This window comes from Octopus sinensis, linkage group LG9 (assembly GCF_006345805.1).
Source record: "Octopus sinensis linkage group LG9, ASM634580v1, whole genome shotgun sequence".
NCBI lineage: Eukaryota > Metazoa > Mollusca > Cephalopoda > Octopoda > Octopodidae > Octopus > Octopus sinensis.
In genome coordinates this window covers 58,457,333-58,479,207 of record NC_043005.1, presented here as the reverse complement: position 1 = coordinate 58,479,207, position 21,875 = coordinate 58,457,333, and the positions used below count along the sequence as shown (strand labels likewise).

Below are 21,875 nucleotides of genomic sequence, written 5' to 3'. Positions count from 1 at the left end.
TTTTACTCAGTCGTTTGATTTGTAGCACCAACTTTAGTCAAGCAAATCGACCCCAGATTGCTACAGGTTCAGTCCTGTGGTACAGTACTTTGCACAAGTGTCTCCAACTATAAACTCTGATCAACCAATAACTAATGAGTGAATTTGTTAGCCAGAGACTGTACAGAGCCTGTCATCTGTGTGTGTATTTGTGTGTGTGTGTGTGTGTGTGTGTGTGTGCAAGCATGTGTGCATGCATGTGTGTGTGTGTGTATGAGAGAGAGTGAAAGAGAAAGTATGAGTGCATTTGTGAGTCTGTGTGAATGTTCACAATCTGCACTTCACATGAAAATCACCAAGCTACAGACAGGAGACATTTGTTGACATTTCTCTGTTGACAAATTACTCAGCAGAAGCTGTGTACTTCTAAAGATGTATGGAATGAAAATTCTCTTGCTTGTAAAACAAGGGAGGGTTAATGACAGGAAGAGCATTCAGATGTGAAAACAATGCCTCAATAAAATGTACTTGTCCAACTTATGCTAGTAGGGAACAAAAAATAAAAAAACAGCAAGGATAACAAGTGTAAAACTAACAAACAAATTCATTCATCTAGGCAAATGCAGAAGATATTAGCAAAGATATATATAAAAATCTCTACAAAATAGCCATCAACAACCCAATAAAATATGAAGAAATTATGTTTTAGAAGATTGGAATTGAATACATGGAGACAGGTTGACTACAACTATTGCAACAGACGATGATAAAAGAACCATAAAATCATGTTTAATTATGGCTTACCTTCTGAATAGCCAACACATTTGATAACATTTCCTGATATATGACCATGCGGTACCAGATTGAAGTATTCAATTATTGGTGAATTAACAATATCAGGAGTGAAATGAATCTGAAAATAATTTCAAACACTGTAATTTAATTTAGGACACTCAGTATAATTTCATTCAAAAAGATAATTAACTCCATTTTCAAACAAGCTACAGTTAAAATCTTGAAAGACAACGCCAAGGGAATATTCAGCAGCACTACTTAGAAAATATGCAGTGTTGTTCACTCTATGATGGTCGTCTGTGGGGATTTGTTGTTTGAACACATTTTCTAAGTCCTAAATATACAACAGTATATGAATATTATGATTTAAATTAACTTCAAAAATGCAATTACTGAACGAGAATTGTTACAAAGGTAATGAAGACAAGCTAGCATTCAATAATTCAGAATTTAGTGGTTATTTCCTGTTCTTCCACATTCCCTGTTTATCAGTATATCTCTCATTCATTCATGTTCATGTACTCTGGTTTTGGAAAAGATACAGGACTTCTTTGTGAGTGCAATAAGAGGTAACAAAATGGGTCAGTAACAGAGTAACAGGAAGGTTTCCCAGTTAAACAGCGCTTCCTCAGAAAAGCTATCCTACCCATGTCAGCATGAAGTGGATGTAAAATGTTAATAATACATGAGTGCGTGAGGGCATGTGACCTAGTGTAGGGTGTTAACCACAGGATCATAACATTACAGGTTTCAATGAGGCAGTAAGCTGGCAAAGTCATTAGCATGACGAGCAAAATGCTTAGTGACATTTCATCTGTCTTCACTTTCTGAGTTCAAATTCCACTAAGGCCAACTTTGCCTTTCATCCTTTCAGGGTCGATAAAATAGATACCAGTTGAGCACTAGGATCAATGTTATCAACTTACCCACTACTCTGGAATTGCTGGCCTTGTGCCTATAGTTGAAACCACTATAACGGGATTCTTTGATGGACCTAGCGTAGCATTGTATCTTTCACTAAGGCTCTTCTTTTCGTATTATCCCCAGCCTACTCAGCTGCAACTGAGACCCTTCCAATTACAAGTGCAGCTTTCTGTCCTTCCCTCCCACTGTCACATCCTGGATGCTTTGTTGGGTCAAGGGTCAGAAGGTTGAGAATGAGTTAGGAACCTAAAGCAATTAGCAAAAGCATGATACTTCCCACCAAGATAAATGCATACATACAAACATAAATATGTACATACATACTTACTTAAATACATGCATATATATAAGTATAGATAGATAGATGATTATAGATAGATAGATACATACATACATACATACATACATACCTACATACATATATAATATACACACATACATACATGCAATGCATGCTGCTGCATACATACATACCTACATACATACCTACACACACACACAACACACACACACACAACCACACACACACACCACCACACAACACTACATCCATACATACATACATACATACATACCTACATCCATCATACATCATACATACCATACTACATAATACATCTACATACATACATACATACATACATCTAAAAGTGAAGACAGTTGTCCAAAATGTCACACAGTAGTACTGACTCTGGGACCATGTGTTGGAAGAGCAAACTTCTTACTACTGCATACTCTTGTCTGTGCCTATATATATAGTAGAAGACACCTTGCTGAAGGTGCCATACAGTGGAACTGAACTAGGACCATGTGGTTGAGAAGCAAGCTTCTTACCACACACTACATTCATGTATGATATATATATATATATATATATAAATATATATTATATATATATATATATATATATATATCTATATATATATATATATATATATATAATATATATATATATATATATCTATATATATATATATATATATCTATATATATATTATCTATATATATATATATTATATATATATATATATATAATACGCGCACAAAGCAGCAGGTTGGCAGAATCATTAGCATGCCGGGCAAAATGCTTAGCGGTATTTCATCTGTCTTTTCGTTCTGAGTTCAAATTCCTCCACCGAGTTTGACTTTGCCTTTCATCCTTTCAGGGTCAATAAATTAAGTACCAGTTGTGTACTGGGGTCGATCTAATTGACTGACCCCCTCCCCCAAAATTTCAGGCCTTGTGCCTAGAGTAGAAAAGTATATATATAATACGCACATACCCACACACATAAGACATCAGTACCTACTTGCAGTTAGGCAAAGTGAGTAATGTAGTGTAGCTAACAAGATAAGAATCCGCTGACCAGTGGAAGCCACTGGAAGTCCAGTCTTCTCTCTACTTCTGACTATCAATATTTATCTTCATGTAAAAATGGGGGAAAAAAAACATGGATCAAGATGGAGACACAAGAAATGATTCTTGGATAAAATGTCTGAATAGTTTGTGACAGCACGAGCACACACACACATACACACAAACACACACACACACACACACACACATGTACCCACATACATATACAAATACAAGTACACATACATGCAGATGCACAAACATTCATGTACAGATACATAGAACATGCAAACAGCCTACATGTCGACACTCATGCACATACACACACACATACACACACACACACACACACACCACATACACACATATCAACATGCAGAAATACAATTCCACACGCAAACATAAAGCTACACACACATTTAAATTTATGTCTGCTTTATATATTTGAAGAAGAGAGGGAAAGAAAGAGAGAGGGAGAGAGTAAGAACGAAAAGGGAGAGAAGGGAAGGGGGGAAAAGAAAGAGAGGCAGGTAGAAAGAGAAGGATAGAGCGAGAAGGGAAGAGGGAGAGAGAGAAAAGCAGGGAGAGAGAAAGGAAGAAAGATAGAAAGAAAGAAAGGAAGGAAGGAAGAAAGAAAGAAAGATAGAAAGATAGAAAGAAAGATAGAAAGAAAGAAAGAAAAAAGGAAGGAAGAAAGAAAGAAAGATAGAAAGAAAGAAAGATAGAAAGAAAGAAAGGAAGGAAGGAAGAAAGAAAGAAAGAAAGAAAGAAAGAAAGAAAGAAAGAAAGAAAGAAAGAAAGAAAGAAATAGAGAGTGAGAAGGGGATAAATAGAGGTAAAGATAGAGGGAGATAGAGAGAGGAGAATAAAGAGAGAGAGAAGGGGCAGAAAGAAGGGGCAGAAAGAAGGGGCAGAGAGAAGGGGCAGAGAGAAGGGGCAGAGAGAAGGGGGAAGGATAAAGGAAGAAAGAGAAGGGAGAGAGAAGGGGAAAAGAGGAAGATAAAGAGAGAGAAGAGGATAGGGATAGCAGAGGGGAGGGAATAGAATAGGGATAGAGGAGGGGATAGAAAGAGAGGGGGAGATAAAGAGAGAGGAGGATAAAGAAAGAGAAGGGGAAAGAGAGAGGTAGGTAGCAAGAGAGGCAGGTAGAGAGAGAGAGAGAGAGAGTTAGGAAGTAGGTGCATGGGTAGGTTGGGTAAGGAAAACAAAATAATGACCGCAAAGAACAATTGTTATTTTCTTCCAAAGTGCACACTTTACCCTTAAAACAGCTGAAGAATTCTCATAGAAATTCTAACAATATAAAAAAAAAAAAGCATGGAATTAATTGTTTTTTTCCTTCCAAACAACTATTTCTTTCGTAATAATAATGGCTATGTAATTAAAATTTTAACGGGTGGGAGGGTTTTGATGGCCAGTAGATCAATGTTTACAGTTATGAATGGACAATAAGCAGTAGCGTTGTAATTAGTTTCTTTTTTGTTGTTTTTTTATTTGCTTCTTTTGTTTTTTTTTAATTAAGAAAACATAAAAAGAAGATAATGTTATCGTTGTTGTTATTGTTGTTGTTGTCATTGATGTTTAATACCAAAGCTGAAGTGATTGAGCAGACATTTGATCAAAGATGTTTCATCAACAGAGACCGTTACCATTGTCCATTTCTTTTCTCTATTTTTGAATTTTGAATTCAGATGTTGCTAGAGCATGTGTGTCTATGACTATCTCGGACTACATTTTCCAGTTTAGGTTTGTATTTTTCTTAAATTTTTGTAACATCAATTGGCCTACGACTGGGTCATATCTAAATCAAAATTTCAGACATAATCTTGTTAAAACATAAATTATAATGATTTCTAACGAAATGGTAGTTGTCTTCAGTGTCTAAGCTATTAAAAAAAAAAAATAATAATCCTTTCTGCAGGAAGTACAAGGCCTCATATTTGAGGAAAGAGATTAAGTTGATTACATCGACCCTAGTGCATAACTGGTATTAATTTTATCAACCCCCGAAGGATGAAAGGCTAGGTCAACCTTGGCAGAAGTTGAACTCAGAATGTAACGGCAGATGAAATACCACTAAGCATTTCGCCCGGCATGCTAATGATTCTGCCAGCTCACTGCCTTTAAAAATAATGATGATGATGATGATAATAAGTTGCCATCTGGAACACCTTTGATCATATCTTTGCTTGATAATGGTTGACTCAAGGTTAAACATTAAAAAGAAAATGCATACTCATAAAAGGTAAAGGTAAAATGTATAGACTCCGTTCAGTCATGAATGACCATGGGATTGCTCCTACAAAGTTCCCCTCTGAAGCACAGGTTCAGGTAAGTTTGTTTATGGAAGACCAGCAGTCGCCCATGCATACCAGCCTCCCCTCTCCACACCACTGATGTTATCCAAAGGCAAGGCAAAGGCTGTTACAGTTTGGCACCAGTGACATCGCAACCACTCATTTCCACGGATGAGTGAACTAGAGCAATGTGAAATAAGGTTAATAAAACAATAGAGAATGATTTGAAGGTGATTTGGCTATGCTCTCTTTGGTGTTGTATACATTGTTTGGATCAAAATAAGTTGTAATCAAGTAGACCTATGATTAAAAACATTCCAGCTGTGAACAACTATTTTTGTTTGTCATACTTGCTGGTGTATAATATGCACTTTCATGTAAGATGTACCCTTTTTTACATGAGTATTTTGTGGAAAAACAAATTAGCATGTTTCATCATGCATTTATTGAAAGGTACGAGGGACGTTCAATAAGTAATGCCTCTGACCCACTTGCAGCTGTTTGATCTAGCTGAAATTTTGCATGTGCAATCATTTATATCTCTATAGAGTAAGTGGCAAATTACAGCTCTGAATTAATTGTGGTTTCTGATTTACAGGTGTTTGAACCGAGTCAAGTGTGAAATGGAGCCTGTTGAGTGTCGAGCAGTGATCCAGTTTTTGTATTTGAAAGGACGCACACCATGGGAGACTTTTGATGAAATGAAAGTAACTTATGGTGATGATGCCCCATCATATGACCTTGTAAAACACTGGCATCGTGAATTCAAACATGGTCGGAACTCTGGAAACAGCTCCCAAATCTGGTCGCCCCCTTCTGCCATTGATGAGGCATCTGTCCGTCAAGTTGAGGCTGCCATTTTGGAAGATCGACGCATAATTATTCGCCAAATAGCCCATGAGGTCAAGATTAGTACCGGGTCTGTGGAAACTATCATTCATGACCATTTGCATAAGCAAAAGGTGTCTGCCAGATGGATTCCCAGGTTGCTCACGCCTTTCCAGAAGCAAGAACACGTCGAGTGCTCGAGGGTGAATTTGGAGATGTGCCAAGAAGATGAGTCAAAATTTTTCAAAAGACTGATTACACAGGATGAAACCTGAGTCCATCACGATGATCCAGAGACCAAAGCCCAGTCAATGCAGTGGAAGCACCGTGACTCACCCCCTCCAAAGAAGGCAAGGGTGCAGCCCTCCGCTGGCAAGGTCATGCTCACAGTCTTCTGGGACCAGGACGGAGTAGTGATGACAGATTTCCTGGCAAAGGGTACCACAATTGCAGGAGCCTATTATGCTTCAGTTTTGAGGAAATTAAGAGAAGTTATCAAAATCAAGAGGCGGGGCAAGATCAGCAAAGGCATCCTCCTCCTGCAGGACAACGCTCCGGTCCACAACTCACTTGTCGCCAGATCAGAAGCACAGGCATATGGCTATGAACTCCTCCCCATCCCCCCTACTTTCCTGACCTTGCACCCTCTGATTTTCACCTCTTCCCAATCATGAAGTTGTTTTTGAAAGGAAAGCGTTTCCCAGACGATGCAGCTTTGATTTCTGAAGTCACGTTGAGGTTGGAGGACCAAGCTGGGTTCTTCTACAAAAACAGTCTCCAGAGCCGCATCAAACGATGGGAGAAATGCGTAACTCAGGGCGGTTCCTATGTAGAAAAAGACTAATAACTGTGCCAAGTTTCGTTGCTCTACTGCTATGGGAAGTGGGTCAGGGGCATTACTTATTGAATGCCCCTTGTATTTTTAAATGGTTTTGAAGGGAATAAAATTTATGCATTTGTATATGTAAATACAATGCCCTCACAGTATGCTGGAACCATAAGCTTATGAAACCATAAATTTATAAATAAACTAGACTATACAAGAACTGTATATCGACATAACCTTCTTTCAGATCAAATGTATAGCTGTTTATATATTGGTCAAAAGAATTACCCTGCAAAATGTAAAACCTGTACTTTTGACTCTGATGTTTCATGTTACTGTGGTTGACTGTGCTATGATTTTATAGTCATCCACTCATTGTAAATAGGTGATAGATGGAGAAATGTTTAGTAGTCCTCACATCTTGCAAGAAGAATTTTCATTTATATAATTGAAAAATGTTTCTTAAAGATAACACAGTCTTTACATAAAGTAAGACACATATCAGAGGTTGGCTATGTATGCTGGAGTAGGAGATATAGTGAGATAATGTGACCTCTCCACATAGCTGCTGTCAGAGTGTAAGCAATTTTTCATAAGTTTGAAACACAGACAGTGATATTTTCGTTTGTTTTCAATATTACTAGCAACAATTATTATGCCTAGCAGATGCTTGCTTTTCTGCTTCCCAAGTCAATCTACATACAACAGTCATATGACAGCATTAAGTGCAGGACAATTTTTTGATATGTCTAAAAATGAAAAAAAGAGCACATCTTATACAAATACAGTAGATTAAGAGATCAAACTGGTGGCTCCTACTGAAGAGACATAATCACGTCAAAACAGCAAGGTCTCAGAGTTCACCACACCCATTGAATAGTGTGTTGTCAAGACACCTCATATAAAGCGAGAAATCATTTTCTGAAGGCAAAATACAACAATAAATAGTACATTCATGTTTAAATCTACTAGAACATCAGTTTCCAGTCTGTTATTCAGGCACAGAGTCCGTATACCTTGGACAATTAAAGATTACTTCATCTAATTAAATTTTTGTTTTTTAATGCGGCAGCCAAGTATAATTTGAGGGAGATATGGCAGCTATTTTTATCATGTCTAACAACCAGATAGAGGCTCTCTTACTGGTTCACATGTGTCTGTTTTTCTGTAGCTGTTATTGTTGCTCAGTCCCATGTCAGCTTTGATCAAAACCAATCCAGTCATGACCATTCCTTCTTATAATCAGATGTAGTACATGGTTATCTAGAACCTGTGGCAGTTATTGTTGCTGCTGTTGTAGCAAATGTTATTGTTCTGGTTGACATTGCTACTATTGTTATTTAACCCCCCCTGTCAGCTTTGACATCAAAGACCTTCCAGTACTAACCCCACCATCTTTTATATTAGCTATACATACATATCTAAGACTACATGGTCCAGTAAGACTTTTTCTTTCTTATTGCTGTTGTTGTTGTTGTTTAGTTTCAGGTCAGCTCCTACCTATCTCTTTTACTCTTTTACTTGTTTCAGTCATTTGACTGTGGCCATGCTGCAGCACCACCTTTTAGTCTGGTAAATCGACCCCCAGGACTTATTCTTTGTAAGCCTAGTACTTATTCTATCGGTCGCTTTCACCGAATCGCTATGTTACGGGGATGTAAACACACCAGCATCAGTTGTCAAGCGATGTTGGAGGGACAAACACAGACACAAACATCTACACAAACATGTTGTGTATCATCATCATCATCATCATCGTCGTTTAACGTCCGTTTTCCGCGCTAGCACGGGTTGGACGGTTTCGACCGGGGTCTGGGGAGCCAGGGGCTGCCCCAGGCTCCAGTCTGGTCTGGCAGTGTTTCTACAGCTGGATGCCCTTCCTAACGCCAACCACTCCGCGAGTGTAGTGGGTGCTTTTTACGTGCCACCTGCACAGGTGCCAGAGGGGTCTGGCATTGGCCACGGTCGGTTGGTGCTTTTTATGTGCCACCTACACAGAAGCCAGTCGGGGCGGTGCTGGCATCGGCCACGTTCGGATATATATATATATATATATATATATGCATACATATATATGCATACATATATATATATATATATATATATATATATATATATATATGTATATATATATATATATATTATATATATATGTATATATATATATATATATATATATATATATATATATATACATATATATGACGGGCTTTGGTTGACCCAAGGCTATTGTAGAAGACACTTGCCCAAGGTGCCATGCAGTGGGACTGAACCTAGAACCATGTGGTTAGGAAGCAAGCTACTTACCACCCAGCCACTCCTACACCTATGGTGAAGAATATTCAAGACACCATCCTATTTTCCAATGCATTCATCTGGACTTAAAGAAAGCAGTAGAATAGTGCTATTTCAGCAGAATGGCTGACAATGTAAGCATAGAGGCTTCTACATTGTGCTTCTTGGTGCGGTAGATTAATTGTTGAGGATAATTCAAAGTAACTGCATAACAACAATAACAACCACAGCAACAACAACAGCAGCAACTCATGTTTTAACAACAATGAACTAAATAGCTTCTGGTAATTAATTACTTTCGAGGTAAAGTAAAAAAAAAAAAAATAGGAACATACAAAAAAAATGCATCTTGTCTTTATAAAACTATGAATGGCAAAAATAGCTTGACAGAGGACGGAAAAAAGGAAAGAGTGAAGTGACAGAAGGAGGAGGAGGGGAAAGGGAAGGAAGGAAGGGCGGGGATGCAGAGGAGGAGGAGGAGAACAGTAATGGCAAGGACTTGGTGAGAAGAAATATTAAAACAGTAGCAATCCAAAGATTGGTAAAGAAAAAATAAAAGTGGCTAAAGATGACAACAAGGAGGATGATGTTGTGGAAGGGGAGGGCAATAGAGAGAAGGAAAAGGAGAGAAGCGGTGTGAGGATAAGTGGGAGGAGAGGGACAGGATTGAAGGAGGAGGGCAGGAGGTGGTGAAGTAGATAGATCAAAGAAGGCAGTGGACAGAAATAAGAAAGACTACAAGATAAAAGAAATACAGAGAGAGAGAGAGAGAGAGAGAGAGAGAGAGAGAGAGAGAGCGGAGTAGTAGTCTAAAGAAATGCAGTCCTACATGTGAATAATGTCTGACTTGGCAGAACCATCAGTTTCAAAGAGAACAACAACAACAAATTTAAAACAAAATAAAAACAACAGTAACAACACAAACAACAGCAAAAAACAACAGAGAAAGCTATCTGCAATAAGCCAGAATGTTTCTTTTACATTTCCAATATGCGTGTGTGTGTGTGTGTGTGTATGAGTGTGTGTGTGTGTGCATGTGCATGAGCATATCTATGTATAAGTATCTGTGTGTGTGTGTGTGTGCATGCATGTGCATATATATGTATAAGTATCTGTGTGTGTGGTGTGTGTGTGTGCATGTGTGTGCGTGTGCATATATATGCATAAGTATCTATGTATGCGTGTGCATATATATGTATAAGTATCTGTGTGTGTGTGTGTGCGGGTGTATATACATGCATACATATGTACATACATATGTATACTATGCTTACGTATGTATATGCATGTATAAAAAATATATATATAAATATATATGTATATATATATGTATTACTCACAGGTATGTTGAAATTGCTCATAGGTAGAATGACGCCACTTTTCTCAGGTAACAGAAACACATTTGTATAACTTGTCTTGGATGGAGTCTTCAGAAGATCAATTTTAAATGCAACATTTGCCTAGTGGGAAAAAAATTAAAAACAAAAATATTTTTCTTAAATATCATAATGCTAAAACATACACAATAAAATGCTGCTACGTGAAACCCTTTAAATGCCAAACCACCTGAGACAACCCTCTATAATTCAAGACTCCATGTTTAAACCATTTATGCCTATGTTAAAACCTTTCCATCATAATTTTGTTTAAGAGCCTATTTTTTATTAAGTTACGTTCCAAACGCTATTTTATAAACAAAATATTAAATTTTTTTCATTTTTTGTTTCTCTAGATGCATTGAGGAATTTGAAAATAAGCTTGTTTCGTTTTTCTTCATTTTGTTCGTTAAATAAGCTGTTACAATGGAAAATGGTTTGGTTCCCATTGGCAATTCTGTTCCCTTTTGTTTTTTTTTGTTTTGTTTTTTTTTGTTGTGTTTTTTTGCCTGCCATCATCAAGGGGTATTTTACCTGAAATATACGGCACTATTATTTATAGCACAATGTGCATTGTAGTAGTTTCTTCCAAAAACAAGAAATATAAAGAATGCAAACAAATAAACACTCTTACAGCATTAGATATTTTAGGTAATCCTTTTAAATTCCTTATTATTTTCAAAATCAATTGAAACACGTAGGTTGCAAGTTTCAACAGAAATACACAATCATGAAAGGATAAACATATGAATTTTTAACATAGACACAACACCATTTATACATTTGACAGAGGTAGAGAATGATGGGTTAGATTGCTCCCCCAGTCAAATCATCGCATTCTTTTTTTCCTCTTTATATTACAATTTTTGAAAAATATTTTTTATTAATATTTTTAACTTGTAAATAATTCATTTTGCTTCTTTTTTTTTTTCTAGTGGTTTCCAGTGAGCCAATCACGGGCTTATTCAATTTCTGGTAGAATAGTGAAAAGGGAGACTTCATGTGCAAATTAATTGCCTGAAGAGCGCTATTTTCACTGATGTTTCCTTAAAATTTAACCATACATACAGAATATCGCACCGAATGCAGACACATTGGCACAGAGGACTATTTATTCAACTTGATAATGAATACTATTTGCTATAATTTTGGCCATTAATACAAGATTAGTAACAGAAATGGTTATATTCTTTGAGTAAATGCAAAGAAACAAGCTTTTTGAAAAGATCATAGCAGTAACCAAGCACACAAATTAAGTTTAATACATAGCATGTGGAAGATTATTATACATACAATATGGCAATGAAAGAACCCAGAATCAGCTATCGCAGATTGCAGAACTATTGAGAAAAATCCCAGTGAACATTCAAGCTGAACCAAGACTTATACCAGTTCTACAGAAAGACTAGAGAAGATCCCTTAATAGACTACATGAAGAGACTTACAGAATATCTTTTTAATCTTTTAAGTGGGTTTTGAAGGGGCCTTCAGTTGCTCCCGCATACTTTCACATGTTTGGTTGCCTATTTGGTCCTGTCACTGTTACCTCTGCTTCATATATGATGGTCTCCTTGTTACAGTGGCCATTCAGTGGACATGTCATGCTACCCCTACATGAGCATCCTGCATCTGTCTCATGAATAGACCTACCTACTAAAATCTCTTTTTAAATTCGGTGCACAGCTAAGGGAAATTCTCAATGCACCCATAAACACACATGTCCTCACACAGTGGACACACACCCAAAAGACTTTTTTCTACACACATCCCCTCCCTAATATAAATTCCCGCACATACTGTAGTCAAGTCTGGGGAATGTGAAGTCCATTCAAAGTAGACCTCTCACATGGTTCCAGCAAGATGGGGCAACTGTTCATACTGCAAGAGAAACAATGTAGTTGCTATGGCAATGCTTTGGAAAGAGAATAATCTCCCGCCACAGCAATGTCAACTGGCCTTCACATTCCCCAGACTTGACTAGCCTGGATTTTATCTCATGAGGATACCTGAAAGAGAGGGTTTACATCAACAAACAAGAGACTCTGGTGCAACTGAAGGAGAACATCAATAGAGAAATCACAGAAGTAGGGTCTAAAACTGTTGAGGGTGTTATGGTGCAAGTTTTGGAAAGAACATGGGCATGCAAGCCGAAAATGGCTGCCAATTAAGCAACGTCGTTTTTCATGTCATGTAGTGGTGTTGCAAAATTTGACTTGTGCATATTACTTTTCATTATATCCTTTGCATTGTATCAAAATTTCATGCATTTATTTGTAAAGTTATTAAAAGAAGTTATTAAAAACTGAAACCCATCAGTGACTTTTTAGACTTTTTTTATTTCTTTGACAAACACCTTTTAAAGCAGTGCTCCAGCATGGCCACTGTCAAATGACTGAAACAAGTAAAAGAATAAAATATATTTGTTCTATGTGTGCATGTGTGTGTGTGTGTGTGTGTGTGTGTAGTTGAAGTAATCACAGAAAAATTAATATTTCAAATCCTCAAATTCCACAATGTCAACTTTGCCTTTCATCCTTTCAGGGTCAATAAATTAAGTACCAGTTGTGTACTGGAGTCCATCTAATTGACTCACACCTCCCAAAATTTCAGGCTTTGTGCCTAGAGTAGAAAAAATTATTTCAAGTCCTCTGTAAAAAATGTTTCCATGATCTCATAAACAATTTTACAATTGATTTTTTATACATAGGTCTAATATTCCTAAGAAGTATGATTTATATATGATTTCTGAGAAATTGTTCAAAGAAATTGCCGGCATTTCTTTTGCTACTGACAAAAAACTGTGCTTGCACAGTGGATTTGAAAAATCATAATGTATAAGCAAGAGGCACATGCTGAATTTGCCTCGTACTTATATGTTTAATCTTAGCATACCTGTTGATGAAGACTTCGCCTGGTCCAGGAAATAGATGGTAAATGTTTTTATTTTATATTCCCTTTGAGATTTTATCCCTAACTAGTGGTTTGGACTTTAGCTGTTCCTTCTAGCATAAGGGAGTACTATGATGGAAACCCTCTTAATGTGTTTAAATGTACACTATATTTTATATGAATAATATATAGTCTATTGACTAATTGTTCTATACACTAGGCCACTGGTAGCAAAAATTTCTAAAATCTTCACTACCCTGATATTATTAATTAACTATATCATCACCATCATCATCATCGTTTAACATCCATTTTCCAAGCTAGCATAGGTTATATATATATATATATATATATATATATACATAAAATAACAGAATGAGATAAAAATCCAAGACTGTGAATAGTTTTCAGAACATTTATAAAGAGGTCTTACTGCTGTTTCCGGGATATTTTATATATCCTTTCATCAGAGACAGTGCGAGAAAATGTTTAAGTAATAGTTATTAAAGAGAAGATATGAAATACAGAGTGAAGTAGAGGAATAAAAACAGATATACATATATATATATATATACATAAAATAACAGAATGAGATAAAAATCCAAGACTGTGAATAGTTTTCAGAACATTTATAAAGAGGTCTTACTGCTGTTTCCGGGATTTTTATATATCCTTTCATCAGAGACGGTGCGAGAAAATGTTTAAGTAATAGTTATTAAAGAGAAGATATGAAACACAGAGTGAAGTAGAGGAATAAAAACAGATATACATATATATATATATATATATATATGTAAAACATTTATATTTTTTTAATGTGCTCGTTGAAATGATTTTAATGAATGATCTGAAGTACCATTAATTTGCTTTCTGTGATCATTTCAACTTTATGAGACACTATTATGTAATATCCTAAATCCAAATATATGCTGCTTATACACTAGTAAGTGTGTTATGCAAAAAGGGAAAGTGAAATTTTAATATGATCTATAATATGTGTGTGTGTGTGTGTGTATCTTGTATCTTTTATCTTTTACTTGTTTTAGTTGTTAGAGAGCGGTTATGCTGGGGCACCACCTCAAATGGTGCTTAGTCAAACAACTAAGCCTTAGTTCTTCTTACATTTTTTTATAGCCAGGTATTTATTCTTTTTAGCCAATCAGCTAAGTTACAGAAATGTAAACAATCAAATACCGGTTGTGAAGCTGTGGCAAGTGACAAACACAAATATACACACACACACATACATACACACACAGGCACACACACATGGTTATATACATATATACAACTAGAAGGTCCTATGGGACAACTGGCAACTGATAAGTGAAGGTTCCTATGGGATAACTTAATGAGTGCCGCATCCCTCAAATTTGTGGCTGGTGCAAAATCCCATTCAGACTTAAGAAGGAACAGTGTTGTAAACAGGGCCATTAGAGTGAAGAAACAAGTATGGAAGTACTGGAAGAATGGAGGCTGCAGGGAACTATGTCAGGTAATCAGAAGTCAGGCTAAGAGACAGGTATATTTGGCCAGGAGAGAAGCAGAAAGGAAGAAGTTTGCCCATGTTCTGCAACACGAGGACCAGATACTTGAAGTGTTTTGGCTTGCAAGACAGTGCATGAGAGAAAATTGTGATGTCACAAGAGAGTAATGTGTTAGCATGGATGAAGGTTTACTTGTATTTAATGATTCTGCAAAGAAAAGGACTTGGAAATGCCATTATGAAAGACTGTTAATGTGGAGAATGAATGGGAGAAGGAGAGTTTGCCTAATGAGGATCCAACAGAGAGACCAGCTATCTGAATCAACTGTAGCTGGGTAAATAAAGCAATTAGGGTTATGAAGGCAGGGAAAGCGCCTGGCCCTTCAGGAATCACTGCTGAGATTCTTAAAATATGTGGCAGAGTGGAATATAGCCTAGTCACACATATAATAAATCAGGTTGTCCACAAGGGAGTCATACACAATGACTGACATAGGAGTTTACCAAGGATTGCTTCTCGGGTCTCTCTTGTTTATCCATAACAGAGGAATTTAAGACTAGCTGCTCTTGGCTTGGAAGTAGTAGATAACTTCCATTACATAGATAACCAAGTTAGCAGTCATGGAGAAAGTTCTGAAAGTGTAGTTGCAAGAATAAGAACAGGATGAGCAAAGTTCAGACATCTATTACCTTTGTTGGCAACAGAGGGCTTCTGTCTAAGATGGAAGGCAAATTATATGATGCCTGTGTACAAACAGCTATGCTACATGGCAGCGAAACATGGGCTGTAACTACACAGGACATGCAAAGGTTTGAAAGAAATGAAGCCAACATGCTCCACTTGAAGTGTAATGTCAGTGTGCATGTAATTTTTAATGTTCTAGCTCATTTCTGCTGTTTACAGCAGTGCTTGGAAGGAACATGTGTTGCATGTGATCATCGCATCGATCATGACAGAGAAAGTTGTCATGGCAAATATCTGCGCAGAAGCCTACAAAAAGTTGCAGTAAGTATATGGAGAGGAATGTATGAGCCACACACAAGTGTAAGAGTGGTTCAGATGTTTCCGAAATGGCCGAAAAAAATGTTGATATTGACGAACGTTCTGGAAGACATGCAACCAGCAGAATTGAGAAAAACATCACAGATGTGCATGTAGCTGTGAGGGGAAATCATTGAATCATCATCCGTGAGTTATCAGAGAATGTTCAGATTAGTTATGTGGTTGGTGAGCAAGCTACATACCACAAATCCACTCCTGCACCTATATATATATATGTGTGTGTGTGTGTGTGTGTAGAAAGATAGATTGATAGATAGATAAATAGATAGATAGATAGATAGATAGATAGATAAACATATATATGTATATACATGCATATACACATACATATCTATACATACATTTATACATATACACACACACACATATATATATATTTTTTTTTTTATTACCCACAAGGGGCTAAACATAGAGGGGACAAACAAAGACAGACATAGGTATTAAGTCGATTACATCGACCCCACTGCATAACTGGTACTTAATTTATCAATCCCAAAAGGATGAAAGGCAAAGTTGACCTCGGCGGAATTTGAACTCACAATGTAACGACAGACGAAATACGGCTACACATTTCGCCCAGCATGCTAATGTTTCTGCCAGCTTGTGTGTCACCTATATTTTATACCTTACATATATACTATGCCTGCTTGAAATTTTTATCTAGCACATATCATATCGCACCCATATTTCGCATCTCTTATATTTTGTGTCTAAAAATCTATATTTAATATCTCACATATATTTCATATCTCAACAGTATTTTATATCTAACCTATACAGCCTGAAGCTGATAAATACTTTACAAATAAAATTTTTAAAATACAAAATATACAAGTACACACACACAGGCACACACATGCACACACACAAACACACGCACACACATACATACTTGTATTTGTAAATATGCACAAACTTTTATGTATATGGACAGACAGACAGATAGATAGATAGATAGATAGATAGATAGATAGATAGATAGATAGATAGATAGATAGATAGATAGATAGATAGACAGACAAACAGACAAGCTCTGGCACTAGTGTCACATAAAAAGCACCCAGTACACTCAGTAAAGTGGCTGGTGTTAGGAAAGGCATCCAACCATAGAAACCATGCCAGAACAAACAATGGAGCTTACTGTGACCCTATGCTATGACAAAATCCATTGTCATCACTGCTTTTGTTGCAAATAATGAATTTCTATTCAGTCAGCCGGTGAATTGCATCATAAGTGATTTTTCAATCACTGTTTCACTATATCATTAACAGCGAATTTTGTGCAAGCATACAGTTGTCAGTGAGTGCTTGTTACTGGTGAAGCTCAAAGAGGTAGAACCACTAAGTTATGGAGACATAAGCATACCAATGCTGATTGCGAATTGATGCGGGGGGGGGGGGGGGGGCACAACACAAAGAGAGAGACACACACACATACATACATATATACATACATACAAACATATACAATGAGCTTTATTCAGTTTCCATCTCCCAAATTCATTCACAAGGCTTTCATAGGCCTAAGGCTATGGTAGAATCCACCTACCCATGGTGACATGCAGTGGGACTGAACCCAGAACCATGTGGTTAGGAACCAGGCTTTTTATCACACAGCCACACCTGAGCCTACGTTTAAGGTTCAAAGGGAAGTGAAAGGGGTATGTTGAAATCTGATATGGCTATAAAATTCATTTCATAGCATTTCAACTTGCTAATTATGATGTATAGCTAACTGTTAAACAAAAAGAAAAATTTAAAGATTTACTAGTCCACATATTCTTTGTAATTGTTTTATATATATATATATATAGGAAGTTTTCTTCGAAGTATACGTCTCGCTTTTATCCTTCGAAACGTTTAGTAGATGAAACCTTAGCGACTGAAGAAGGGGATTTTTCGTTGTGCTTATTGTCCTGTATCTCTTTTTTTTGCTTGTCTTGTTCCTTGGTTTGTGTCTATGTTTTTCGTCTCTCTATGTGTTCGACGTCTTTTTGGTGTCCTGTACACATATATGCGTGTATATGTACATGTAGAGGTAGGTACGTACATATATGTTTATATATATGCATATGTTCTATTTTATTAACTTATTATACGACTAAACGCATGCACCCTATTAAGTAAGATTGTTCTGTTTATCAAGCTAGCCTTGATATTAACTCTCACGCGACTCTGCATCTTTCTTTCTTTCTTTCTTTCTTTCTCTCCCATTCCCTTTTTCGTCTTTTTTTCCCTCACTTAACTTGTCTCTTCCTCTCTCTCTCATTCTTCATTCTCTCTCTCCCTTTCACCATTCTTCATGGTCTCCTCGCACCATTCCCCTTCTTCTCTCTCTTCCTCTTGCTCCTCCTCCCCCATTCCCGTCGTCCATCTGTGACGATACTTCCGTCGTAACTGCTATCCTGTCTTTTCTCGCCCGCCTTCTAAGGCTACTGGTCGACACTTTTTTTCTCTCTCGTCGTCCACCATAATCCAGCGTTTGCAATACTTTTTTCGTCTGGCGTTAACAGCCCTTCTTATCTTGTTCTCCTTGTCCTGTCTCTCACTGTTATATATTTATTTTTCCACTGTTTATATACATATTTTTTACTGTTTATATGTTTGTACTGTCGTTACCGTCTTGCTTTTTTTTACCCCTCTGCGAAAAGATCTCAGAATTTTAATTGATTTGCTTTTCGCAGGAAGGAAGTTTTCTTCGAAGTATACGTCTCGCTTTTATCCTTCGAAACGTTTAGTAGATGAAACCTTAGCGACTGAAGAAGGGGATTTTTCGTTGTGCTTATTGTCCTGTATCTCTTTTTTTTGCTTGTCTTGTTCCTAGGTTTGTGTCTATGTTTTTCGTCTCTCTATGTGTTCGACGTCTTTTTGGTGTCCTGTACACATATATGCGTGTATATGTACATGTAGAGGTAGGTACGTACATATATGTTTATATATATGCATATGTTCTATTTTATTAACTTATATATATATATATATGTATATATATATATATATATATATCAGGTCATCCCATAAGTTCTGTCCGAATTTTGAATAAAAAAAAACAAGTGTTCAAATGTTATATTTAATTGAAATTTAATCATCAATGTACGTTCCCTGATTATCTATGACTTCCTTACATCTACTTACAAGCTTTTTAATCCCATCAATGTAAAACTCTTTTGGTTTCAAAGCGAAGAACTCTGAAATGTCAGTTTCGCCTCCTCCTGGCTTGCAAAAGTTATGTCCCCCAAATGATTCTGTAAACTACAAAACAAATGCTAGTCTGAAGGAGCAACGTCAGGAGAATAAGGTGGATGAGGAATTTTTTCCCAACCAAGCTCCTCAATCTTCTGTGATGTTATCTTCGCAGTGTGGGGGTCGTGCATTGTCTTGATGAAACATCACTCCTTTTCAATTCACTAAAGCAGGTCTTTTTTCTTCAAAGCTAGGTTCAAATGCTCTAATTGCTGTCTGTAGACTTGAGCATTGATTATTGCATTAGGTGGTAACAATTCAAAGTGAAATATTCCTTTGCAATCCCACCAGATAGAGAGAACCTTTTTCCCATGAAGTTCCCTTCTTGGTTGTGGTTGAGCTTCTTCTCTTTTTTTCCCAAGCCACTGTTTACAACGTTTAACATTTCAATAGAAGATCCATTTTTCGTCACCTGTCACAAGTCTATCCAAAAAGGGTGAAATGAGTTCATGAGAATGAATAGAAGAGCAGATGTCAACTTATGATTTGCTGTTGCTTTCAAACAATTAATGAGGCACCCATTTTCAAAGTTGTTGAAGATGAAGATGAACAGTTGTATGGTTTGAACTAAGCTTTATTACCAATTCTTCAACTGATAATGCAGGATTTTCTTCAAGTAATGCCTCCAGGACCTTATCACCAAATTCAACTGGACGTCCTGTTTAATCTTCATTTTCAAGGCTGAAATCTCCACTTCTGAATGTTGCAAACCATCTTCTGCAAGTTCTCTCATTCAAACATTGTTTCCAATAAACCGAGTGCATGTTTCCAGTCGCTTTGGCTGCAGAGTTTCCTTTATTGTACTCATAAAGCAACATGACCAAGGACCAGTCCATACTGCAGGGATTGTAGGGGAATAGTTTGATGACAACAACATCCCAACATCCCACTAATGGACTGGCCAGCACAGAGACCTGATTTAAATCTCATTGAACATCTCTAGGATGTTTCAGAATACTGGCTTCATGCTAGATCACACAGATCCACATTGATACACTTGCTCATTTTGGCATTCCACGCAGAATGGGCTGCCTTTCACCACTTGACTGAAAGTATGCCTGCAAGAAAGGAGGCTATCATCAAGGCTAAGGGTGGGCCAACACCATATCAACCACCAGTGTTCCAGATGGAGGGTGGTCCAGACTTGCATTTCGTTATCAGGCAGATGTCCAGATACTTTTGATCACATAGTGTATATATATATATATATATATATATATATATATATTGCTTTGCGGGAAGGAATGTTTCAATGAAGTCGCATCTTGTCTTGCCTTCAAGACATGGAGTAGATGAAACAGGGACAACTGAAGAAGGGGAATATTCTTTATGTTGGATGTCTCATTTCTCTGTTTGTTTTTTTCGTTGTTCAAATAAAAGTTCGTTTCTATGTTTTTGTTTTTATGTTTTCATTTCTCCTTGTGATCAACGTTTTTTTGATGTCCTGTACCCATATATGTATGTATATATAGATATATATGTAGGTATGTACATATATGTATGTATATATGCATATATTTATATATTACTTATATTATTATATGATCAAATTCCACGCATCCTTTTCTAAGTAAGTTATATCTTAATAATTATGATGCGCACTCTTCTACCTTTTCTATCTCTTCTCTGTCTATCTCTGTCCCTTTCTTGTTCTTCATCCTTTCTGGTTTTCTCTCCCACCCTTCCCTAATCTTCTCTTCTCCTCTTCACCTTTCCCTCTCTCTCACTCCTCCTCCTCGACGCTCTCGTCGCTGACACGTGATGAAAGATAATCTGTCTCTCTGCCCACAACCTTCGTAAAGAACACACGTGCTTATACTGTCTCCTTCATAAGCTCATCTTCCTCACATTCATAATTTTTCTATTGTCTTGGCTTAACAGCCCGCACCGTTTGTTTTTACTGTTTTGTTCCCACTGTCCTCTTCTTGTTACCACTTTCACTCCCCGCAAAACATCCCAAGTTTTATTTAATTTGCTTTGCAGGAAGGACTGTTTCAACGAAGTCACGTCTTGTCATTGCTTTCATAACGTAGAGTAAATGAAACAGGGACAACTGAAGAAGAGGAATATTCTTTATGTTGTATGTCCTGTTTCTCTGTTTTGTTTTGTCGTTGTTCAAAAAAAAGTTCGTTTCTATGTTTTTGTTTCTATGTTTCCATTTCTCCGTGTGTTCAACGTTTTTTTGATGCCCTGTACCCATATATGCACGTATATATACATATATATGTAGGTATGTACATATATGTATGTATATATACATATATTTATATATTATTTATGTTATATATATATATATTATATATATATATATTATATATATATATATGTATATATATATATATGATATAAATAATATATAAATATATATAAATGCATATATATATGATATACTTATTCATTTTTACAGCTTTTACTTCATCTGTTTTTGCACACATAGGTGGATGAAGAAACTGTGAGGCAATGTTTTATCACTGGATTTCCTTCCTGTCACTAACTCTTATATGTTTTATAATTAAG

At 36.6% G+C, this 21,875-nt stretch overlaps 1 protein-coding gene across 1 annotated transcript in view; it reads right to left on the bottom strand.

Moving 5' to 3' along the window:
* Positions 1–21,875, bottom strand: part of LOC115215434 (cilia- and flagella-associated protein 65-like) — a 1,408,515-nt gene that overhangs the window by 1,132,511 nt on the left and 254,129 nt on the right. Inside the window, exons 9-10 of the mRNA XM_029784597.2 lie at positions 10,642–10,761; positions 784–892 (exon numbers count right to left, since the gene is read on the bottom strand). Of these exons, the coding sequence (XP_029640457.2) occupies positions 784–892; positions 10,642–10,761 (229 nt within the window). The remainder of the gene's footprint in view (positions 1–783; positions 893–10,641; positions 10,762–21,875) is intronic.